This window comes from Fukomys damarensis, unplaced genomic scaffold, assembly GCF_012274545.1.
Source record: "Fukomys damarensis isolate Sample0158 unplaced genomic scaffold, DMR_v1.0_HiC HiC_scaffold_16, whole genome shotgun sequence".
NCBI lineage: Eukaryota > Metazoa > Chordata > Mammalia > Rodentia > Bathyergidae > Fukomys > Fukomys damarensis.
The window spans coordinates 21282745-21309576 of NW_022900928.1; the positions used below are offsets into that span (position 1 = coordinate 21282745).

The window sequence follows — 26832 nt, forward strand, 5'->3', positions numbered from 1 at the left end:
TTTTTTTTTTTTTTTGTACCAGGAATCAATCTTGAGCCCTTGAGCTAGTGAGGCAGGCACTGGAACCACTGAGCTAAATCCCTGGCCTACTTTGTTTACTTTTATGAGTTCCAATATAATTAAAATGGTTTATCAATCCATCAAAAGTTCTCATCTGAAAAAACTAATACTCACAAAAATAAATATATAAATGGCATTAGGTGACACATATTTATATGAGCATCACCACTCTGTAATTACCACCCTGCTGGATTTTCAATGGAATGCTCACTAACAAGTAATTACTCAAGAGGGTATATCCCCAAAGTCTCAATTTCTCATAAATACAGTCTTGCTTTATATTGATAGTTCTTTGGTATTTGTCCTTATTATTGACATATACACATTTGCAGGTAATAATTTTCCTTTTCTATGGCTACAGGAATATTTGTTTTCATTTTTATATTAGCAGTTAAGTGATGGTTATTTTAAAGTATTTATTATTTGTTCTGTCTTCACTTATTTCTATTCAGTGCTTAGTATTATTATGTACATCATCTTATTCAAAGCAAGCATTCTTTGAGTTGTTTTCTTTAAACAAATAAAATAATGATGAGTATTGAATAGTTTGCATGAATTGCTTAGATTTCATAGATTGTTGGTGACAAAGCTGGAATCTGATCCTGGGCCTGTGGGAGTCCAAAACTCATGGCATTTTTGGCCAACATTTTGCTTCTATTGCCATATCGACACACATATCAACTCTGCTTTTGTGTAATATTCACTCACTTCCTTTAAGATTATAGTTTCAAACAGTCTTGAGTCTTAACAGAGTTCTGAGATCTGTCTCCTGCAAAGAAAAGGAAGGTAGCACTTTAGCTCAGCCCCATATAGTGTTTGTAATACATGTTATTGCTCAGTCAATTCACATATAACATTATTTAAGCAACTCTGTTAATAATTAAAAGGTAAAAATGTGGCTGACAGAGCACATGGTGGTCAATTCCAGTGTGTTTATGCCAGTATGTGCCTGTAAATACTGTCTACTTGTCACTGAATTCTTTGTGTTTGTTTGTGTGCTTGTTTTTGAGACAGTCTCACTATATAGTTTAGGCTGGCCTTGAACTCACTATGTAGCCCAGGATGGCCTGGAACTTGTGAGGATCCTATTGCCTCAGCTTCCCAAATGCTGAGATTAGAGGAGGGTGCCAGCATACCTGGTGACATTGAAATTCTTGAAAGAAAAGAAAGTTGTTCCTCTACAATAATAACAATGCACACATAATTTTAGTTTATTAAATTTTTTCAAAAAGTTTTTTTTCTGAATAGTCCTGGTCATATGTCAGTGAACATTTATTTTATCATGTTCTTGCTTTAAGTGTTATATGAAAGCATTCTCCCCAAATTAGAAAATTGTCTCTGTTTTTATAATTTATATTACATTGTTATTGTAAAAATAAATATGCAAACTATACTGTTTTATTTTATTCTAACATCTGTTTATTTTTCTTTCAGTGGTTACCATTCTCAATATACATGGGGATTGCAAACTACACAAGGGTGACAGAGTTCATTATTTTGGGGTTAACAGATGATACCACAGTTTGTGCCATTTTATTTATTGTGTTCTTAGGAATCTATTTTGTCACTTTAATGGCCAATATCAGCATTATCCTGTTAATCAGAAGCAGCCCTCAGCTCCATACCCCAATGTACCTTTTCCTCTGTCATTTGTCCTCTGTAGACATTGGGTACTCCTCATCGGTCACTCCTATCATGCTCATGGGCTTCCTCAAGAAAAGAATTTTTATATCTGTTGCTGGTTGTATAGCCCAACTCTGTTCTGGGGTGACATTTGGGACAGCTGAGTGCTTTCTGCTGGCTGCAATGGCCTATGATCGGTATGTGGCTATCTGCTTGCCCCTACTCTACTCCATCCACATGTCCCCCAGGGTCTGTGTTCTCTTAGTGGGAGCTTCCTATCTGGGTGGTTGTGTGAATGCTTGGACATTTACTGGCTGTCTATTAGTTCTGCCATTCTGTGGACCAAATGAAGTCAATCATTTTTTCTGTGACTATTCACCACTTTTGAAACTTTCTTGTTCTCATGATTTTACTCATGAAATAATTCCAGCAATCTCTTCTGGCTCCATCATTGTGGCTACTGTGTTTGTCATTGCTCTCTCTTATGTCTACATCCTCTTCTCAATACTGAAGATGCGCTCTGCAGAGGGGCGGCGAAAGGCCTTCTCCACCTGCACCTCCCACCTCACTGCAGTCACTCTGTTCTATGGAACCATTACCTTCATTTATGTGATGCCCAAGTCCAGCTACTCCACAGACCAGAACAAAGTGGTGTCTGTGTTCTACATGGTGGTGATCCCCATGTTGAATCCTCTCATTTATAGTCTAAGGAACAAAGAGGTTAAGCAGGCCATGAAAAAATTGATGGCCAGAACTCATTGGTGGTCATGAGAATTCTGGCTTTAATAATAAGCACAGTAATATGAAGACCCCTCTGGCAGGCAAAAGGGTAACACACTAACTAAATTTAGGTTTATATCTATAGTACTCTACACCTATAAATTTCATGTCTCATTTTCAAGAAACTTTTCAGTATAAAAATTAAGCATTGATTCACTGAGGAACAGCTGGCAAATGACTTTTTGCTTTATTCTTTCTCCATTGACCATTCTTGCATCTGTAAGTACAAATTTTTTCACATAAAGATTTGTATTCTTTGAATACGGCTTTGGAATTACAGCTGCAGAATCTGATGGAATCCCTCAAATGGAAATGAAGAGTAATGTTACCATTCAAGGTCTCAATCTAAAAATGTTGGTCTCTGTGCTCTACTGCAATGTTGGGTTGAAACTGGTGGTACAGCTGGTTGAAAATTTTCTGTTACCCCACGATCTGAGCCTGACCTGCAGGATTCCTCTGTAGGTGAGTCTAATCCAGACAACTTGGACTATATCTTAAGCTTTTCCTTAACTACTACCTTGTTCTTTCAGGAATACGTTTCATCAGATACCTAAGGAGTCCCATAAGATAGTCTAGTGGATGTTGGTTAGATTGACTTGTATCCTGTGGCTATGAAGAAGTAAGGACACTTTTTATAAGCTCTTTCAATTTTGGGAATTGTATGCTGTACACTTGTATATTATTTGTGGAACCAGTTTTTCTCTTCTATTTCTATTGCCTCTGAAACTGAAAAATCTTGGGTTCTTGTACATAATCCTCTGGAAAATAGTGTAACAGCTCTGAAAACACTTTCCTTGAACCAGAATACTTTTCATTTTTAATATTTAAAATTATCTATGTTACTATAGACCCTTTTTGTTTACTCAGTTGTCTCTTCTAGATGAAGTCATTTTAAACAAAAAGTATGTTTTTAGAAACTCATTTTTTCTTCAATCAAATGTAACAGATTAATCTTAATACATATAATATCATCTGATTTTTAAATTTAACCAGCAGCAATTATACTGTCATCAACATTAATTCAATTTTCTTAAATGTTGCAAGAAATAATACCCACATTTCTGGACCTCTGTATTGCAGTTTTAGCAATAGATTTTTGAAATGGAAAGTTTGGTTAAAGTCGTCTAAATTTTACTTGTATATTCAGGCCCTTCCAAATAAACCTGAGGTATCAAATTTATTGAATTAAATTACTTTTCTGATCAAAATATCTAGGTGTTTTACTCTTTTCTGAGTTAACCCTAACCTCATCTGACCTTCATTTAGGGTCACTTCATACCCAGATGTTACAAGAATATCACAGTGTTCTCTGGGAATAATTGATCTACATCACAAGAGAGGAGGAATTCACCTTGCCTCTTAGATTCTTGTGCAATAGTTGGAGATATTTTCTAACTTATTTGTGTAAATGCACATGATGAATTTGTATTTCCTTTAGGATTTAGGTATGAAACAGCAGGAAAGAAAAAATTTTAAATCTTTGTTTTTCTCAAATAATATAAAATTATACAGAAGATTCTTTCCATGTGTAGTCTTTCCAGAAGTCAGCCTCAGCCTGGCTGTGCTTAGATTGGTAATACGCAGTTTGGAGCCATGTCCACCTATTACCCAAAACATGATGACCCCAAATGACTCATAAAGTAACTGCATATCTTTCAAGGTTGTAGCAGGGAATGAGCTGGGTATATCAAGTGTTTGATCCATAGGAAATTTTTACTTTAGTTTTTCCCTATCATTATCATCTGTTTTACATTGTCTTCTCAGGCAACTGAAACTCTATTTCTCAGAAAATTAAAATTGAGTAAACATATTCACTTGTTCACTACAAAATGTCTTGTTCACTACAAAATGTCAGCTGCTCACATAATCAAAGAGAAGGAAAAGAACTGAATTTAACTGGGGTTAAGATTCTGACAGTGGAGCAGGACAAAGGGAAAGGTCAAGTTTATGAGTACGTGTAAGGGGATGATGATTATGGTTGTATATCAAATCTAGTCTGGTGTGGAGGGAAATGAGACTATGCAATGAAAAGATTGTTAGGTCAATAGATTAGAGTTCCTTGTAGGAGTAAATGATTTTTGGAGCACAGTCACCTCAGCTGTTAATCCAGATTCCTAGAACCCCTAGACTAAATTCATCATGAGGTATACATCCCGTTCAACCCCCATATAATATCTGACTGAATCTTAGTATCTTAAGGTCTTAAGGATGCTAATGACCAGTGTTTTATATGTCGTGTTTCATATGTATGTGATAGAGACAGCGTGTTCATTCGGTAGTCCACCCATCTACTCACTCATCCACCCAACGTACATGAATTAAGCATAAAAATAATACCAAGGCTTAGATGTTATAAAAACGAAGAATTCAGCCTTCGCCTCAAAAGGATAGCTAGAGAGGCAGGAGAGATAGGAAAAGAACAAAAATTTAGATTAGTGCTAAACTGCTGATATTTAGATGACACCATTGAGGTACAGGAGGATAAAAATTCTCCAGGGAAGAAGAATATGGGTACACTCCAGCATTCATAGGGGGTCTGGGCTGAATATTTTTCACTTACATCTCCAAATTCGTGTTTCTTTGGACTTCCTCTCACCAACGTTTTCCTGGAGACCTCCATCACTCACTGCTTACCTTCCAGTAGAATATATCTATTAGACCCTAGCACAGCTCCCTTCCACAGAGGTTCATCTGTCTTCCAGTGGTAGATTAATTCACTTGTAAAAAGTATGATTCTGGCACTATATGAATGATAATACCTGCAAGTTTGGGTTTTGCCCTACAGAATTATAAATACATCTTCAAAAAATTATGTGAGCCAAAATACGTGGTTCCAGTTTCCAAGAGGTGGAGGAAAGAGTGGACTCTTTCTCACTAAATAACACCATATTTGTTTCCTATAATGATGTAAGAAATTGATATAATTTAGTGTAGACATGCCAAGTTGTTATCTTATAATTCTAAATGTCAGATGTCTAGACGGTTGTCACTGGATTAATCAAAGATGTGGCAGGTTTGGCTTCTTCTGCAGGTTCTAGAAGAGAATGCATTTCCTTGGCTTTTTGAGATTATAGAAGCCCCCTGTATTCTTTGGCTTGTGGCATTTTTCCTCAAAATTCAGTCAGCACTGTTCTATCTCCTGCACATTTTTATAGTCACATCTTCCCTTGATTGTCAGTCTTTAGTCACCCTCTTTTGTTTATAAATACACCTTTAATTATATTGATCCCACCTGGACAATCTCTTAATCAGTTGTATAGCAATCTCAATATCATCCACACCTTTAATTTCTGTCTGCCAGGTAATCTAATACATTTCCAGGTCATAGGATTAGTTTTTGGGGTAAGCATTATTATGTCTGCCACTTTCACTAAAGAAAATTTTACTTTGCAGAAATTGCAGGCCCCAGAAATCTTCCCTCTAAATACCATCAATGTATCAAGAGCTAGAGTTCAACAATTTTCATATTTTTATGTAAAACACAAAATCCACAAATTGTATATTCATTAGTGAAAAATGCATGAACCAAATAGCTAGTTCTATAATTCTTTCTTGTTATACTTCATCCTGCCATACAGAAGCATCTATTGTTCTGATTTTTTTTAACTGACTTAGTTTTAAATTTTCATGCAAATAGATTGAATAAAAAAAGTACGCCTTGCCGGGCGTGGTGGTGCATGCCTGTCATCGCAGCACTTGGGAGGCTGAGGCAGGAGGATTGCTGTGAGTTCGAGACCAGCCTGGGCTACATAGTGAGTTCCAGGTTAGCCTCATAGTGAGACCCTGTCTCAAAAACAGTACACTTGTTTAAAACACAGATTTAAACTTACCATGTTTTTGAAATTTATCCATATTGTGTGTATAAAAAACCTACTCTTTTATTTTTGCTAAATTGTCTTCCATTGCGTGAATAAACTAGGGTGTTTGACCATTCTTCTGCAAGTGGAAACCTGAGTTGTTTCTATTTTGTGACTGAGAACAGAGGTGGCTTTGGAGAATAAATTAATGAAAAAGAGAATAGAAATTCATTATAGAAAATCAATGAGACTTCAAGCCATTTCTTTTATATAATTTATATGACAAAATGTATAAGATTTTAACTAGAATCACCAAGAAAAAAATAAGAGAAAATTCAAATTACTTGGACTAGAAATGAAAAAGAGGGTACGGAGGTACAGTTCACTGAGAGAGCACTTGTCTACCATGTGCAAAACTCTAGCTTTGATACCTAGAACCAAAATGGGGTGGGGGGAGAATATGAAATTCTTAAAAAGAATTGTATTGTGAAAGAATACTATAAACAAGTGCCTTGAAAATAAATTAGAAAACTTAAGTGGAATGGAGAAATGCTTAGAAAGAATGATCAGAGTCAACTCAAGAAGAAATGATCTTAATAGACATATAATACATATGTAATCTTTTTTTGAATTAATAATAAACATTGCCATAAAGAAAATTCCAGGCCATAATATCTTGGAGGCGTATGGACCTTAAATCTTCAATAAAATATTAGCATACTATCAAAATTGAAAACAAGCAAACAGAATTGCCAAGTGGGTTTATCTCACTAATGCAAGGTTGGTTTTCCATTTGAAAAACATTGTAGTATTTCATACCAAGAGAATAAAAAACAATTCATATGATCATTACAAACAGGACAGAAAAATTATATGAAGAATTCTTATGGACTTTCATAATCAAATGCTAAGCAAAGTGGGAGTAGAAGAGCATTGCCCTAACTTGATTTAAGAAATCTATATAAAAGCCATGTTGCAAATTATATTCAACAATGGAAGATTGGATGCTTCCCCTAAGATCAGAAATAAGACAAAGCTGTCTGTTCTCATCACTTCCATTTACCATTTAAAAGGAGGTACTGGCTAGTAGGTAAGAAAAGTAAAAGATATCAACTGTAGATGGAACTGAGCATTTTCAGAGGCATTTTGTTGCCTTGTTTTCTCAGGTTTCTTTGTGTATGTGTGTGCCTGAGTGTGTGTGTGTGTGTGTGTGTGTGTGTGTGTGTGTGTGTATTGTGGTTTGTGGGCCTATGATAGTGGGAAGACTTTGTTATTACTACTGAGAACTCTTTTGTTCATGTCTGCTTTCAGTGATGCACAGAAAGAAAAGCAGACATTGACATACAATAAAATCCAATTAATAGCAACAACTATTCCACCTTGGCAAACTAACAAAGTCAGCAACAATAATAGAGTCCAAGTCAAACTGGACATGGTCATACTATTAGAAGTAACAAAAGCTACCACCTACTATCTTTAATCATAGACTGAAGATCTATAGTTATAATGTACACATACATACAAACCAACTATTTACCTATAGGAAATATATACTACATGCAATAACTATGCCATAGTTAACAATAAAAAAGAATGCCACAATGATAGCACAATGTTAACTAAGTATCTAAAGACTGAGCAAGCTTAGTAGTTATACTGATAAAGATGGAGAAGTTGGGGCAAAGGAAAACAAAAGAAGTAAAATTTGAAAAATAAAGAAAATGAAGATGAGAAGGAAAAATATTGCCAAAATGGCCATAATTCTAATCTGTTACCTAGAGATTTAATGCACACTCAATCAAAATACCAAAAGAATCCCTCACAGAATTAGAGAAAGCAACTCTAAAATTTAAATGAAACCAGAAGAGATTCAGAATAGTACAAGCAATCCTGGGCAATAACAACAAAGCTAGAGGCATCACAATCTGACATTCCAGGTTATAGTACAAAGCTACAGTGATAAAATCAGCATGGCACTGACACAAAAACATACAGGAGGTCAATGGAACAGAACAGAGCATGCAGAAACCTCAGGTGCATTCAGCTATGTGATCTTTGACAAAAGACCCCAAAACTTACTTAAGGAAAGATAGCCCCATTATCAAACAATGCTGGGAAAACTAGCTAAACACAACATAAGATTGAATCTAGGCTCATATCTCTCACCATGTAGTAAACTAAAATAGAAAATATCAAAGATCTAAATGTTAAAACAGAAGCACTTAATCTGCTGGAAGATAAAATAAGTAAAACTCAAGGACTCTGAACACAGCATCAATTGCACAACCAAGAGAGTGAACAGACAACCTACAGAATGGGTACCAGTTTTGCTAGCTATTCCTTGGACAGAGGACCGATATGGCCATTTTTAATAAGTTGGTTTTTCCTACCAATAAGCAAGAGATAGCTTTCCATTTTCTGATGTCATTTTCAATCTCCTTTTTCAGAGTACTGTAGTTTATGATGTAAATATTTTTTACTTCCTTTGTTATATTGATTCTGAGGTATTTCATTTTTCTCATGTTATTATGAAGTCATCATTTTTCTAAGTTTCTCTACTTTTTATTAGTAAAATAAGTAAAACTCAAGGACTCTGAACACAACATCAATTGCACAACCAAGAGAGTGAACAGACAACCTACAGAATGGGTACCAGTTTTGCCAGCTATTCCTTGGACAGAGGACCGATATGGCCATTTTTAATAAGTTGGTTTTTCCTACCAATAAGCAAGAGATAGCTTTCCATTTTCTGATGTCATTTTCAATCTCCTTTTTCAGAGTACTGTAGTTTATGATGTAAATATTTTTTACTTCCTTCGTTATATTGATTCTGAGGTATTTCATTTTTCTCATGTTATTATGAAGTCATCATTTTTCTAAGTTTCTCTACTTTTTATATTCATGTGCTCTAGATTCACTGAGCAAGTCCTTCAATATAATCATATCTTTTATTTTACCTGAGATATTATTTCTGATTTTATTTTTTCTACAGCCTCATTCTTTTGTTTGTTTACTTCTGCTGCTATCCTTTCAGAAAGTTTAGGTGAGTAAATTTCTGACTTCCTCAACCTCATTGTCCCCTCGATTTGTCCTGGGTGGGCTGGAAGTCTGGGGTTGCATTTTCCTTTTGTGCCTTGCCATTTTCTGTTTTTACATTTTAATTTGTTTAATGTGTGGATGCTTGTTTCTTATGGTAGGTAGCTTTATGACTAATATTGAGGCTTCCTTAGGAAGTGTCTACTCCTCAGAGATATCTTCTAGGTGTACCTGACTCATGAGCTTTGAGTCTGTCCCAAGATTCTACATCCAAATTTACTAGGGATGAGAAGTTGCTATCTATTTGGCCCAGCATTCCATTCTTTGGTATAATCATTACCATGATTATAACCCTAGACATACACATTATTGTCATACAAGGGAGAACAACTGATTACAACAGGTTTGGCATCCTGGCTAAAGTAGTACAATTAGCAATTACAGCAGCATCAAGCACATCCTAGAAAATGAGAAACAGTGGTAATTGTTAATTTGGTATTTTCAACTGTGGGAGCTAGATCTACAGTTTTGTGACAAAACCCTGCAGAAACCAGGAACTTGTATGTAGTGCTTCCCCTTGGTAGAGTGATTTTACCCTGTGAAGGGGAAATGCAAGAGGAATAGGGGACAAAACAGAGAGATAACTGCAGAGAAATATAGTAGAAGTGTGGCTGAAAGACAAAGAATTATCACCCTAGCTTTGGGTCTGAGAAAAGACGATAGGAAGAGAAAGAATTCAGAAAGCAACAGAATATCAAAGTGAAGAAAAAAGACTAGAGATTGTTTCACTAACATGAAAATATCAAAAAATCAAGAAAGGTAGTTAAGAAATGAAAGAAACCAAATGGACACGAATAAACAACAAAACTAAAAAATCTAAACAACCACTAGTAAAAAAAAATGTAGACACATTAAACTTGCTGGAAGGTAAGTTAGGCAGAACTCTGGAAGACGCTGTTATAGGAAAAGACTATATGAACAAATCCTCAGTAGCACAAGAACTAGCAGAAAAAATCAACAAGTGGGATATCATCTTATTAAAAATATTCTGCGCTGCAAAAGAAACCATCAACAGAACCAAGAGATTACCTACAATGTGGGAAAAAATTTTACCAGCTGCTCCTGAGATAAAGGAATATTATCTAAAATATATAAAGAACTCAAAACAACCAGCCCCCCACCCATAAATGTAACGACCCGATTCAAAAATGGGCATCTGAAATGAACAGACATTTCTCAAAGAAGTCAAAGAAGCAAGTAAATATATGAAAAAATGTTCCACATCACTGATCATTCAAGAGATGCAAATGAAAACAACACTGAGATTCTACCTCACCCCACAAAGAATGGCTGCTATCAAGAAATCAACCAATAACAAATGTTGGCGGGGTTGTGGGGAGAAAGGAACCCTTCTCCATTATTGGTGGGAGTGCAGACTGGTGAAACCACTATGGAAATCAATATGGAGATACCTCAAAGAGCTTGGACTGGAGGTTCCATTTGACCCAGCCATCCCTCTGCTGGGTATCTTTCCAAAAGAACTAAAAGAATCATATCACAGAGAAGTATGTGCACCCATGTTTATAGCAGCACAGTTTGTAATAGCTAAAACTTGGAAACAGCCCACTTGCCCATCAGTTGGAAACTGGATAAAGAAGATGTGGTTTTTCTATAAAATGGAATATTACTCAGCCATAAAGAACTAGAAAATAGATTCACTCATAGGAAAATGGATACATATTGAAGATATACTCCTAAGTGAAATAAACAAGGCACACGTGTAAATACTGAATAGTTTCTCTGGTGTGAATAATCTGCAATAATACAGAAAATCCTAATAAGATTACTGACATTGAGAAATGGGAAGAAAGGAGCTAAAGGTGTAGGGAAGGTGGGATGGGTAATAAGGGAAAAGAAAAAAATGTGAGATAATGAAAAGATGGAAATAAAGTGTTTGTAGATGGGGAGGAGAGCAGGGGGTAAAGGGAGGGCAGGGACAAGGGGAAAAAATGAGAACCAAGACTTGTCATGTAGAGATACAAGATCCCAACGATGGATGTAACTGTACTGTATCCTTAAAATTACCAATAAACTCAATTAAAGTTGAAAAAAAGTAGACAGATAAAGAAACAAGGAACAAAGAGAACGATTAAATAAACAATATACCCCCCCCCAGTGGCTACAGCTCAGACTTCCATTCTGTGTTGGGTAACCCTTCAAGTTTACAATGGGATTGCTGCTAGCTTTTCATCCTGACTTAGCATTGGGTTTAGTTTGCTCTTACATATCTGAAAAATAAATAAATAACTAGAATTTAACTTTTTCTAATACATTTGGGATGTATCTCTCACATATATTTTATGATTCTGAAAATTTGCTAGCTCCCACAGGTTTTATGTGGTGGGTACAGAGGGCCTCCCATAAAAAGCCAGTACCCAGGAAAACAACCAGAAGAAAGCTGGAGGAGAATATGAACCCCAGGAAAGATTCTTATGATTGCTTTTACATGAAGCAATTCTTTTTTTTTAAGTTTATCGGTACATTTTCGGTATACAGTACAGTTATATTCATTACTGGGATCTTGTACCTTTACATGACAGGTCTTGGTTCTCATTTTTCCCCTTGTCCCCACCCTCCCTTCACTCCCTCCTTCTCTCCCCTCCCACAAACACTTTAATTCCACTTTTTACATTTTCTCACATTTTCATTTCATTTCCCTTATGCCCCTTCCCCTACCCTACTCACTGTCCCTACACATATAGCCCTTTTATTGCTATTTCACATTGCTAATTATCCCATTAGGATCTTGAATACTATTTTAGTTTTTCACACCAGAGAAACTATTCGGTATTTACACATATGTGACTTATTTATTTCACTTCGGAGTATATCCTCAAAATGTTTCCATTTTCCTATGAATGAATCTACTTTCTAATTCTTTATTGCTCAGTAGTATTCCATTTTATAGAAAAAACACATCTTCTTTATCCAGCTTCCCACTGATGGGCAAATGGGCTGTTTCCAAGTTTTAGCTATTACAAACTGTGCTGCTATAAGCATGGGTGCACATATGTCACTGCGATATGATTCTTTTAATTCTTTTGGAAAGATATTCAGCAGAGAGATGGCTGGGTCAAATGGAATATCTAGTCCCAGTGTTTTGAGGTATCTCCATATTGATTTCCATAGTGGTTGCACCAATCTGCACTCCCACCAATAATGGAGAAGGGTTCCTTTCTCCCCACAACCCCGCCAACATTTGTTACTGGTTGATTTCTTGATAGCAGCCATTCTTTGTGGGGTGAGGTGGAATCTCAGTGTTGTTTTCATTTGCATCTCTTGAGTGACCAGTGATGTGGAACATTTTTTCATATATTTATTTGCTTCTTTGACTTCTTTGTCTGAGAAATGTCTGTTCATTTCAGATGCCCATTTTTGAATCGGGTCTTTATATTTATGGGTGGGGGGTGGTTGTTTTGAGTTCTTTATATATTTTAGATAATATTCCTTTATCTCAGGAGCAGCCGGTAAAATTTTTTCCCACACTGTAGGTAATCTCTTGGTTCTGTTGATGGTTTCTTTTGCAGCGCAGAATATTTTTAATAAGATGATATCCCACTTGTTGATTTTTTCTGCTAGTTCTTGTGCTACTGAGGATTTGTTCATATAGTCTTTTCCTATGCCAGTGTCTTCCAGAGTTCTGCCTAACTTATCTTTCAGCAAGTTTAGTGTTTCTATTTTTATATTTAGATCTTTAATCCACTTGGATTTTAATTTAGTGCATGGTGACAGATAAGGGTCTAGTTGTAAACTTTTGCAGGTTGAGATCCAGTTTTTCCAACACCATTTATTAAAGAGGCTCTCTTTCCTCCAGTGGGGATGTCAGATCCTTTGTCAAAGATGAAGTAGCTGAGTATATCTGGAACTGTTTTTGTGTCTTCCAGTCTGTTCCACTAATCCTAAGGTCTGTTTCTTTGCCAATACCGTGCTGTTTTTAATCACAATGGCATTGTAGTTTAGCTTCAAATTGAGAAATGTTATACCCACTGCTATGTGTCTGTTGCCTAGGAAGGCTTTTGCTATTCTAGGTCTCTTATGGTTTCAAATGAATTTTTGGATTCTTCTTCTAGTTCTGTGAAGTATTGTGTTGGGATTTCAATTGTTATTGCATTGAATCTGTATAGCCGTTTTGGTAGTATGGCCATTTTCACTATGTTGATTCTTCCTACCCAGGAGCAGGGGATGTCTTTCCATTTTCTCATATCCTCTTCAGTCTCTTTTTTCAGAGTGGTGTAGTTTTCAGTGTAGAGGTCTTTTGCTTCTTTTGTTAGGTTGATTCCTAGATACTTCATTTTTTTGGATGCTATTGTGAAAGGAATTATTTCCCTAATTTCTCTCTCAGTGAGTCTGTTGTTTGTGCACAAGAAGGCTACTGATTTTTGTGTTTTGAACTTGTACCCTGCTACTCTGCTAAAAGTGTCAGTTAAGTCTAGAAGTCTTTTGGTGGAGTTTTTTGGGTCTTCAGTGTAGAGTATCATATCATCAGCAAATAATGACAGTTCAACTTCTTCCTTTCCTACCTTTATTGCTTTAATTTATTTCTCTTGTCTAGTTGCTATGGCTAATGTTTCCAGAACTATATCGAAGAGGAGTGGTGATAGTGGGTATCCTTGTCTTGTTCCTGATTTTAACGTGAAGGTTTTCAGTTTTTGTCCATTTAATATGATGGTGGCTGTTGGTTTTTCATAGATAGCCTTTATTAAGTTGAGACATAGACCATCTATTCCAATTTTTTGCAGAGTTTTTATCATGAATGGGTGTTGAATTTTGTGAATTTCTTTTTTTGCATCTATTGAAAGGATCATGTTGTTTTTGTCCTTGACTTTGTTAATATAGTGTATTACACTTATTGATTTAAATATGTTGAATCATCTTGCATCCCTGGAATAAATCTGATTTGGTTGGGATGTATGATCCTCTTTATTCTGTTTGCTAATATCTTATTAAGGATTTTTTGCATCTATATTCATTAAGGAGATTGGCCTGTAGTTATCTTTTTTAGTTGCATCTTTCCCTGGTTTGGGAATCAAAGTGATACTTGCCTCTAGGAATGCTTTTGGAAGTATTGAATCCCTTTCAATTTCATTAAAAAGCTTGAAGAGTAATGGCAGTAGTTCTTCTGTAAATGTCTTGTAAAATTCAGCAGATAATCCATCAGGACCTGGGCTTTTCTTTGTTGGTAAGTTTTTAATTACATTTTCAATTTCACTGATTTTGATTGGGGTGTTTAAAATGTTTTTTTCTTTTTTGTTCAACTTTGGGAGTTCATAAGTGTCTAGAAATCTGTCCATTTGTTCTGTGCTTTCCTTTTTATTACAGTACAGATTTTCAAAGTAGATATTAATGATCCTCTGGATTTCTGTTGGATCTGTTGTGACTTTGCCTTTTTCATTTCTGATTGCATGAATCTGAGTATTTTCTTTCCTTTTTTTGATAAGTTTTGCTAAGGGTCTATCACTTTTATTTATTCTTTCAAAAAACCAACTCTTTGATTCATTTATTTTTTGTATCATTTTCTTAGTTTCCATTGCATTGATTTCTGCTCTAATCTGTATAATTTCCTCTCTTGTTTGCGCTTTGGGTTTTTCTTGCTCTTGTTTTTCTAGGAGTGTAAGATTCATTGTTAGGTTGTTTATTTGAGCTTGTTCTATTTTCCTAGTGTGGGCATTCAGTGCTATGAGTTTTTCACATAGAAAAGCTTTCATTGTGCCTCATAGATTCCTGTATGTTGTACTGGTATTTTTGTTTATTTATTAAAACTGTATGATTTCTTCTTCTTTAATTTTGTCTATGATCCATTGATTGTTCACGAGAGTGTTGTTCATTTTCCATGTGTTTGTGAAGATCCTATGGTTTCTTGTGCTATTGCTCTCCAGCTTTATATCACTGTAATCTGATGATATACAGGGGATAACTACTATTTTTTTGCATTTATTCAAACCGGTTTTGTGAGCTAGTATGTTATCTATCTTGGAGAATGACCCATGTGCAGCTGAAAAGAACGTATATTCTGATTTTGTGGGGTGGAACACTCTATAGATGTCTAATAAGTCCATACTTTCAAAAACTAGGGTCAATTCTATAATTTCATTGTTGATTTTTTGCCTAGTGTTCTGTCTATTTGTAATAGTGGGGCATTTAGATCCCCCATTACAATTGTTTTAATGGTTATTTGGTTTTTCATGTTACTTAATATTTGTTTTATATAGTTGGGGCATTTATATGTTTATGATTGTCATTTCTTCCTCTTGGATTGTTTCCTTTGCAAGGATGTAGTGTCCTTCTTTGTCTCATTTAATCAGTTTTGGTTTGAAGTTTGCTTTGTCTGTGAATAAGATTGCTACCCCTGCTTTTTTCTGGGCTCCTGTTACGTGGAGAATTGTTTTCCATCCTTTCACTTTCAGTCTATGAGCTTCTTCTTACACTAGGTGTGTTTCTTGTATACAACATATTGTTGGATCTTGCTTCTTAATCCATTCTGCCAGTCTATTTCTCTTGATTGGTGAATTGAGGCCATTGACATTGATAGTTATAACTGATATGTACTAACTTATTATTGTCGTGTTATTGTCTTTTTGTTGACTCTTTAATTTTTTGTCCTATCTTTTTAGTTTCTAGCCTTGGCTATTTGATTTGCTCTGTTGGGCCACATGATGTGATCTTCATTGTCTTTTTCTAGGATACTGTTTAGAATTCCTTGTAGTGCTGTTTTGGTATTCATGAAGCTTCTCAGGTGTTCTTTGTAATGGAAGTATCTTATTTCCACATCAATTTTGAAAGAGAGTTTTGCAGGATACATCAGTCTAGGTTGGAGCCTGTTGTCTTTTAGGACTTGAAATACCTCACTCCAGGCTCTCCTTGACCTGAGGGTTTGTGTTGAAAAGTCTGCTGTGATTCTGATGGGATTTCCTTTGCATGTGATTTGTTTCTTTTCTCTTACTGCTTGTAATATTTTGTTCTTCTGTTGGGTTCCTGGAATCTTGATTATTATATGTCTAGGTGTAGATTTTTTTTTATTGTGGCTAGTTGGAGTCCTATATGCCTCACTTATCTGAATGTCAAATTCTTCCCCTCTGTTTGGGAAGTTTTCTGTCATTAATTCTGTGAACAGCTATTTAAAATCATTTGCATTTTGTCCTGCTACTTCATGGATTCCTATCAGTCTTATGTTATTCTTCTTTGCATCATATAGGAGTTGTTGGATTGATTTTTCATGATCCCCTACTGTTTTTAAGAGACCTCCCTTCACTGACTGATATCCTCTCTTCTATAGCTGATATTCTATCTTTGCAATCTTTCATTCTGTTACATACACTTTCAATAGAGCTTTTTTTGTTGTTGCTTCTGTTGTTTTTGTTTTTGTTTTATTTTTTATTGCATTTATTGGTACAATCTAAGTATACAATACAATTACATGCATTATTGGGATCCTGTACCTTTACATGATAGGTCTTGATTCTCATTTCTTCCCCTTGTGCCTGCCCTCCTGTCACCCCCTCCTCCCTTCCCCATTTACAAACACTTTATTTCCATTTTCCCACATTTTTTTCCTCTCCATTATTACCTTTCCCCCCACCCTTCCCACTTTCCCTACAATTTTAGCCCTTTACTTCCTATTTCACATTATTAATTATCTCATTAGGATCTTGTGTACTATTATAGTTTTTCACACCAGAGAAACTTTTCAGTATTTCAGTTAAAGAAATCTCTGTATGAATATTAAAATATGGAATCCTATAATAAAACTAAAAAGGCAAGTAAAAGAGAAAAGACAACGATGTAAAATTAAAATAATCCTTAATTCTGAAGGTGAAAATGGTCCTTGAACATATTTAAGTGGCTTCTTGTGCTTGCAGTCTTATATTATTCTATTTTTTCATTTTTTAGAGAATAATTTATTACTTTTTGTAATCAAACCCACATAGATATGACCTTACATATTTAATACAGTGCATTTCCCTCTAGAAATGGAAAAAATTAACATTTCTAGACCAATATGGCTGTCAATTTCTGTACAATGCCAACTCAACACAGTAAATTGGGATAACTTTTTCCAAAGTCGACAGCACAGTTAAAGTTTCCAAAAATTCAAATTATGTATATGTGTATATATATATATTTTTTTATTTATATAAAAAGACCAATAGCAGTATGTTATTCATCAATAGCAGCAACAGCTTTTCCAGGTTCTGCAGTCATCTGAACAAAATTATAGACATTCAGCACACTCCATTAAAAAAACAAAAACAAAAACAAAAAACAAAGAGATGTATAATACCCAGAAAACAGCAAAGTTCTGTTGCTGTTGTGGTACTTGGCACCATTTTTTAATTAGCATCTTAATCATCATCTGGAGAGAGAACATTCTAGAATAACATCATTAAAAATAGCTCTGATAAAGCACAGTCACTACTATGTATCAGAAAGCAGGTACAAGATATTTTACATTCACAGAGGTATGATACTGTACTGTCCTTCATCTATATTACTAGAATCAGTTTTGTTTGAAATATACTTTGTCTGCAAATAAGATTGCTAGCCCTGCCTTTTTCTGAGCTCCTGTCACATGGAGAATTGTTTTCTATCCTTTCACTTTCAGTTTATGGGCTTCTTTTTGCACTAGGAGTGTTTCTTGTATACAACATATTGTTGGATTTTGCTTCTTAATTCCATTCTGCCAGTCTATTTCTCTTGATTGGTGAGTTGAGGCCATTGAGATTGATGGTTATAACTGATAAGTACTGGCTTATTATTGCGCTCCTATGGCCTTTTGTTGACTCTTTTTACTTTTTCACCTTCTCCTTTTAGTTTCTTGCCTTGCCTATTTGATTTGCTCTGTTGGGCCTCATGGTGTTGTTGTCTTCATTGTATTTTTCTAGGATCTTGTTTACAATTGCTTGTAGTGCTGGTTTGGTATTCATGTAGTTTCTCAGGTGATCTTTGTTGTGGAAGTGTCTTATTTCCCCATCCATTTTGAAAGAGAGTATCGCAGGATACATCAGTCTATAGGTTGGAGTGTTGTCTTTTAGTACTTGAAATATCTCATTCCAGGCTCTCCTTGCCCTTAGGTGTTGTGTTGAAAAGTCTGCTGTGATTCTGATGGGCCTTCCTTTGCATGTGTTTTGTTTCTTTTCTCTTACTGCTTATACTAATTTGTTCTTCTGTTGAGTTTCTGGGATCTTGATTATTATATGTCTAGGTGTAGATTTTTTTTTGATCGTGGCTAGTTGGTGTCCTATATGCCTCACTTATCTGAATGTCAAATTCTTCCCCGCTGTTTGGGAAGTTTTCTGTCATTAATTCTGTGAACAGCTTTTTGAGTCATTTGTATTTTCTCCTGCTACTTCATGGATTCCTATCAGTGTTGTGTTATTCTTCTTTGCATCATGTGGGAGTTGCATTGATTCTCATGATTCCCTACTATTTTTAAGAGATCTTTCTTTTCACAGTCACTGACTGCCATCTTATCTTCTATATCTGAGAGTCTGTCTTTGCATTCTTTTATTCTGTTGCATACACTTTCAATGTAGTGTTTAATCTTCTGGATATCTGTTTGAAACTGTTTTATGGATTCCATTTCTTTCCTATGTTGGGTGTTTATTTTTTCCATTTCTTTCTTATGCTGGGCATTCATGGCTTCTATCATGGTCCTGAGCTCATCTATTTTTGTATCAGTTTCTGTTCTAGAGTCTCGAATCATGACTTTCATTTTGCTCACTATCTCTATGATTATCTGGGAAATTATTTCTGTTTTGTATTTTTCTAGAGCCTGATTGATCTGTTTTGTTACTTCCTGTACTGTGAGTTCTCAGTGTCCTGGTAGTTCACTATCAGACTTTTCATCCTCCTTTGCCCTACTGTTTGCCATTGGTGGACTTGAAGTCAGTCTTTGTGTCTTGGTTAAGAGTTTTCCCATTTTTATTTTTGCTGTTGGGTTGTCCTTGATTCAATCTCTGGGTTATTATATCTTCCTGATATTGTGTACTTCAGCCCCTGGCTCTCTAATGACTCATAGACCTTCTCACTTGCATAATGTCAGAGAAAACAACTCATCTAATCAATCCCTATCCCTTATCCCAAGCAATACACTTCACAACACAACAGGGTCAATCCTCTCCTGCAAATTCACCACTTGTGGTAGTCATCAATCCATCACCCCCCAACCATGTGAATTAAAGTAAAATCAATAACCAGCATAAAATATGTTTGCAGTGAACAAACTCCTCAGTATGGTATATTTACCATTTAGGATGGGGGCCTCGACCTAATTAGGATGAGAAGAGTAACCAAGTAAAAGAACTGGAGAAGGTTTCAAGTTAAGCCAGACGATACAGAATGACCACAGAATCTTTAGGAAATTGTAAGACTCAAAATGGATAGACATAGTCCAAGTATAAGGACAAGAATATATCCCCTTAACAGCTAGAGTGGCTCACTTTCCCTTGAATCTACCGATGTTTGAATGAGCTCAATGATACAAAAAAAAAAAAAGAAGAAGAAGATTAATAAAAATGAAAGAATGATAAAAGAAGAAATCTGAGTTAGGGCAGGAGCAGGACCGGAAAAGGAGATGAGGGCCAATATGTTGCAGCAAGAGACTGAGTTGGTGAAAGAGGACAGAAAAAGAATTACAGAGTGGAATGAGGAAAAGAAAGAAAAGGACAAAAAATGACTTTGAAGGGCCTCTTTCAGACAATATCTCTACTGTCCTACCACACATCGTGTGCAGCCATGTGCAAAACCAAATCACCCTATCTCCTCTAGTCAGAGGCAGAACCCCATCATGCAGTCTGACCTCAGGCCAAAAGGACCAATTTGATCTCCCTGACCTCCTGCAGGGTTGAACTCCACACAGTTCTATTACTGGTTTCCCCACCCCTTCTTTAAAGGTGTTCAAATTTGGGAGCTCAGAAAATCTCCCTTTATAGCCAGCTATGTCTCTGCAGAGTGTGTCCAAAGACTGGCACATTCAGGGGATCTGAGAGTGGGGGTGGGGGGTTGCTGAGCAGCACCTGCCCTGCTACCCTCCTGGGGCTGGAAGAGCCATGGTGGTGCCCACAACCGAGGGAGTGGCTCCCTGACTGTGTGTTGGGTCCAGGTGGGCGGAGGGAGATGTGATGTCCCAGTCAAGCCACTTTTCCCAAATCTCACCTTGTTGGCTGGCGCTGGGGTGGCGATCTGCATGAAGCAATTCTTACATAGAAGACCTTTGTAGAAAATCTGTAACTGAAATGCTCAAGAACTACAAGGCCTCTCAGAAATTTATTTCCAATATTTAGTAATGAAAAGTTGTACAACATAAAGTCATGTTGCAACAGTTTTAATGTGAGCAGCCACATATTCATTACCTTGTTTTTTCTGAATTTCTACTTCTGTACAAAGTTTGCAATATGTAGTGATTTCACTTACTATGGAGAGATTATAAATGTGAATTCTCCCTAGTTCCCCCTAATCTGGTTCCCCTGCCCATTTGAAAAAGCTTTATGCCCTTTTACTTTTATTTTTCTCCCTTTTAAAAACTCGCTCTGCCTCCCTTCTCTCCTCCATCTCTTATTTTCCTTCCATTTTGAAAAAGATTTCCCCAACTTCCTAGTATCTATCTATTATTTTGCTTGGAAGCATCATATATATCCATTAACAGGTAAATGGATAAACAAGGTGGCATTTATACAGAATAGAGTACTACTCTGCTATAAAGAAGGATAAATGAGTCATTTGTAGACAAGTGGATCAGAAATGTGGGTTTAAATATCATACGGTTTCCCTTTTATAAGAAACCTAAACTATAAATAGCTTTATATACAAATGAACTTTAAGAGCTGGGGATTTAGCTCAGCAGTACAGTGGCCTGCCTTGCAAGTGCAAGGACACGAGTTCAATCCCTGGTACAAAAAAAAAAAAAACTTTAAGTGTGTAGGGGAGGGGAAAGGTAATAAGAGAAAAGAAAAAAATATGAGAAAATGAAAAAATGGAAATAAAGTATTTGTAAATAGGAAAGGGTGGAGAAGGTTCAGGGAGGGTAGGGGCAAGGGGGAAAAATGAAACTCAAGACCTGTCATGTAAAGGCACAAAACCCCAATGATGAATGTAACTGTACTGTATACCGAAAATGTACCAATAAACTCAATGGGAGAAAAAAAATAAAATGAAATTGAACTTTACATGTCAAACCTCCCAATATTTTCAAGGTACTTATGAATGGACTATTATATATCTATCACTTTACATCTATCACATAATATTTAAGGTGAACAGGTATTAAATGAGTAAAGTTAATGTTACTGTTTTGTATTATGGTATAGTAATCTTTAACCTGAAACATCAATATTAAACTTAGAACTAATATTTTTGTCTACAATAAATATAAAAATTTATTATATGTTCCATAATTTATAAAGTAAAACTGCACCAATTCTCACAACAACAATTAAAAAGGTCACTTGAGAATTGACAGAACCTGGAAAATGAGTTATGTGTGTGGGAAGAGCACCATTCCATGCTGACTGAAGAGCATGTTAATGGTCCCTGGTGTATTTGAATCCACATTTGAATCTCTAGAATCTTCAGAGATATATACCCAAAGGCCAACAACGAAAAAGAGAACATAGCTGCTATCCAATAATGAGAGGTACATTTTTATGGTAAGATGAGGGAATGCTTACTTTAAGAGGTAAGATTTTGGCTTTCATGTATGAATCTGATGTTTTGATATTCCTTTGCCCCTGAGAAGACTACTTTTTTGAAGTTGTATCTGTATTTACAAGCTACAGTTTAGAAATCAGACAGATATAATCAAGCAGCCATCAGGTAATAATTTTAGCTAAATTAATGTAAGGTTTCACAACGAAGTTACTGTGCATAAACAGACATACGTCCATTTAGTAATATTCCACATTTATCCACCCAAAACACCAGAAGCCCATGTGGTACCATGTCTAAATTTACCATGTAGGCAAAATACCAATAAATTCCCTAACTTTGAGGGTTTGCTGTCAGTAAATATTGTGTAAAAAGATCAGCTGAGATTATTGGTCTGAATGCTCTAGCATCAGAGACACTAGAAATTTTGGAGAAAAGAATATGTGTAAAACTAAAAGTCTTTGGAAATAAAAGTGAACCTTGTCCCTATCTAGGTGAATCTTAGCAAATTTATTGACTTTTCAACTTGAAACTTTCTGCATCTGTGCGATAAGTTGAAATCAAAGCTATCTTATTGCATAAGAAAACATTACTTTAAGAAACAATTTAATATACATCCATTTTTATATGAATGACTCTAATTTCTCATTCTTTATGGCTGAGTAGTATTCCATTTTATAGAAAAACCACATCTTCTTTATCCATTTCAGCTGTTTCCAAGTTTTAGCTATTAACAAACTGTGCCGCTATAAACATTGTATTCCAATGATGAAGTAACTGCACAGCATACCTAAAAAAGTACCAATAAACTCAACCAGGGGAAAAAAAGTAATGATTTCCTGTGTTTTAATACACATTAATTTTGTTAGGAATATTCATATAATATTTGAATTGATATTTCAAGCTACTTGGTTGAAGCTAATTGAATGTATTAAAATATTGAATATATTTACAACAAACAACTTTATTCCTAACCTTACTTTTAAATTTATTTGTGGTTTACCCTTGTTCTGACAGGAAACTTGTACTTCTCCTTTTTAAAAGAGTGGTGTTTTATTTACTATTACAGTATATTCACACCAGAGAAACTATTCAGTATTTACACATGTGACTTATTTATTTCACTTAGGAGTATATCCTCAATATGTAACCATTTTCCTATGAATTAGTCTAATTTCTCATTCTTTATGGCTGAGTAGTATTCCATTTTACAGAAAAACCATACTGTCTTTATCCAATCTCCAAATGATGGGCAAATGGGCTGTTTCCAAGTTTTAGCTATTACAAACTGTGCCGCTATAAACATGGTTGTGCATATATCACTCTGGTATGATTATTTTAATTCTTTTGGAAAGATACCCAGCACAGCTATGGCTGGGTCAAATGGAAACCCTATTCCCAGCTCTTTGAGGTATCTCCATATTGATTTCCATAGTGATTGCACCAGTCTGCACTCCCACCAACAATGGAGAAGGGTTCCTTTCTCCCCACAATCCCGCCAACATTTGTTATTGGTTGATTTCTTGATAGCAGCCATTCTTTGTAGGGTGAGGTGGAATCTTAGTGTTGTTTTCATCTGCATCTCTCAAATGACCAGTGATGTGGAGCATTTTTTCATGTATTTACTTGCTGCATTTACTTCTTTGTCTTAGAAATGTCTGTTCATTTCAGATGCCCATTTTTGAATCAGGTCTTTATATTTGGGGGGCTGATTGTTTTAAGTTCTTTATATATTCTAGATAAAAGTCCTTTATCTGAAGAGCAACTGGTAAAAATTTTTTCCTACATTGTAGAGATAATTGACATTGTGAAATAGGAAGAAAAGGGCTAAAGCTATATGGAAAGTGGGAAGGGTAGGGGAAAGGTAATAAGGGGAAAATATGAGAAAATGAAAAAATGCAAATAAAGTGTTTGTAAATGGGGAGGAGAGGAGGGGGTGAAGGGAGGACAGGGACAAGGGTAAAAAATGAGAACCAAGACTGCCTGTCATGTAAAGGCACAAGTTCCCATTAATGAATGTAACTGTACTTTAAACCTAAAATGTACCGATAAACTCAATAAAAGAAAAAAACAAGTGGCATTTTACTGAGATATTGTAAACCATTTAATTAATTTGGCACTGGCTTTTTAAGGCACTTCTCAAAAAACTGAAAGCTATCACCTGTTATCTCCTCATTCATGGGTGTATTCGGCTACACTCTAAACTTTATTTAATGTAATTTAGAGATTAGTAACTAAAGAAGAAAACTGAATTAAACCTGGCTAGGTACATATTCAGTACTTCCTATACAATCTTACCTACCATTTTCAAACTGTTCCCACATCAATAAACTAGGACTAAAAAAGAGCTTATTCAGTAAAAAATAAAATAACCCTATATATATAGTAATGCTTAATTCTGTGACCATAATTCAGTACCTACTTGAAAAATATTAGCTATTATATTAGTGACTATTCAATACCCAATCATACAATACTATGGCTACACCTTAATTCCATTCTGCTAATGTTAGAGTTCTTTTTTGTTATGCTCATGTCTCACATTTAAAAATCTTTGGCATTAAAAGCACTTTGGTAAACTTTATACAAAGATACACATTGTGAGCTGGGAGTTGTCAGGCAAACCTGTAATCCCAGCACTGTGTGAGGTAGAGACTGACGGATAACAAGTTAGGTATTTAGCAATTTAACAAGACCCTTCTCCAAAAAATAAAAAATAAATAAAATAAAAAAAAAAGACCAGGCATGTACTGATAAAGCACTCTTAATTTACTTTGGAAAAATATTACATGTGATGGTTCTACTGCAACCAAATTTTTTTTAAATGTAAAAGTGCTCAGTATGCACAAATGTGTAGACTTTGGGACACTCAAACAAAAAATAGAACTCTTGGTCTAAATTTTACATGAGTGATACACTTCTTTATAATAGCCTGCATGTATGTATTTATGAAAATGAAGACATCATTTCTATAATCTTTTTCATGTAATGTTCACATCACAGGTTTGTTTTGGCAGCATCTACATTGTCTCATGGATCCACTGACAGATGGGAACTACACTGCAGTGACAGAGTTCTTTTCATTAGGCTTGACAGATGATCCTATACTTTGTGACATCATCTTCATGATCATCCTGTGCATCTACGTGGTTACCATATGTGGTAATCTCAGCATGATCATTCTTATCAGACTCTTCTCTCAGCTCCACGATCCCATGTACCTTTTCCTGTGCCATTTGGCCTTTGCTGACATAGGCTATTCTTCATCTGTCACACCCAATATGCTTGTGAACTTCCACGTAGAGACAAACACTATCTCCTACATGGGATGTGGCCTTCAGCTCAGCTGAGCTGTGTTCTTTGGGACAGCTGAGGGCTTCCTTCTGGCTGCCATGGCTTATGATCGCTTTGTGTTCATCTACAACCCAAAATGTCCACACAAGTCTGTGCCTGGCTGCTTGTAGTGACTTACACAGGCGGTTTTATTAATGCTTCTTCTTTCACTCTGTGCTTCTATTCTTTACTCTTCTGTGGACCAAATGCAGTAAATCACCTTTTCTGTGATTCTGCTCCTTTAGTTGAGCTCTCCTGCTCTGAGGTCAGCCTCCTTGCAGTTTTTCCCTCCTTTTTAGCTGGTTCATTCATTGTGGTCACATCGCTTGACATAGCTGTTTCCTACATCCACATCCTGATCACCATCCTGAAGAGGCACTCCACTGAGGGGCGCCACAAAGCCTTCTCCACCTGCACCTCCCACCTCTCTGCTTTCACTCTGTTCTATGGAACCGTGTTCTTCATTTATGTGTTGCCCAAGTCCAGCTATTCCTCTGACCAGAACAAAGTGATATCTGTGTTCTACATGGTGGTCATCCCCATGCTGAACCCCCTCATCTACAGTATCAGGAAGAAAGAGATTAAAGAGGCTTTGAAGAGATAGCTTGGTCAGTAAATATTTTCTTAGTGACATCTCTTATTTTGTAGGACCTTATTTTTAAAATTTATTTCACTTATGTAGTTATCCATTTTTGTACTGGGAGTCAAACTCAGGACCTTGAGCTTGCAAGGCAGTCACCATGTAGCAGTTTACATAGTAATAATATCCCATAGATATAGCAATAAATGTAGAACTGAGCGTCTTTGTTTGAAACATAAGGGTTTATTATGATTATCCAGTGTGGCCTATTTTAGTAATTGTATGAGGTGGATTTTCAGGAAAGAAAATTAAATCAAAATCTTACAATAATTTAATTTATTAAACATGATTTATGTAAACAATCTCCTGAAACTTATGATATTCAGAACTTTTCAAAATGAGTTTTCTGCTGTAAGTTGATGTTACTATACTTCCAAATTTTTATGAAAAGGCTCACTTTTAACTGCAGCCTCTCTTTTAATTTTCATGATAATTATAGTCATTGACTAAGTATATTCTGAGAGTAAATGACAAGGTGGAATAGGCCTTGAAACTAATGGAGATCTTTCTGAGTTATCTGTTTGTATGGGTTTGTAGACCCATAAAATTTTGTTCTGTGTTCTTGGCTCTTGTTCCAATCTTCAATGTCTTCAATAAACTTCAATAATATTCTTTATGAGGCCTCCAGAAAGAGTAGGATGAGGTACCTCTAGCCCAACTGCAATTTGTTCGGTCAAGTCTAAAGTGGGATTTCCTTTCTAGGAATGAGCAGGGTTCCAGAACTACTCAGGGAATTAATTGGGCACAGTCCTTGACTGACTGACTTGTGGTCAGACTGATATCATGCTAAGCAAGCTTGGCAAAGTTAGACTGCCTCACCCCTGGCTATCTTAAATTGTCTTTATTTGGTGACACCTCAGTCAT

At 35.8% G+C, this 26832-nt stretch overlaps 1 protein-coding gene and 1 pseudogene across 1 annotated transcript; both read left to right on the forward strand.

The window, feature by feature from the left end:
* Positions 1-1515: 1515 nt before the first annotated feature.
* Positions 1516-2454, forward strand: LOC104856130 (olfactory receptor 508). Its single transcript, XM_010615361.1, has one exon. It carries the CDS (start codon positions 1516-1518, stop codon positions 2452-2454), a length of 939 nt encoding a protein of 312 aa, XP_010613663.1.
* A 22573-nt stretch (positions 2455-25027) lies between these two features.
* LOC104856131 lies at positions 25028-25932 on the forward strand (annotated as a pseudogene).
* Positions 25933-26832: the final 900 nt, after the last annotated feature.

Coding starts and splice junctions, on each gene's coding strand:
- LOC104856130 (XM_010615361.1), top strand. CDS start 1,516: ATGGGGATTGCAAACTACACAAGGGTGACAGAGTTCATTATTTTGGGG.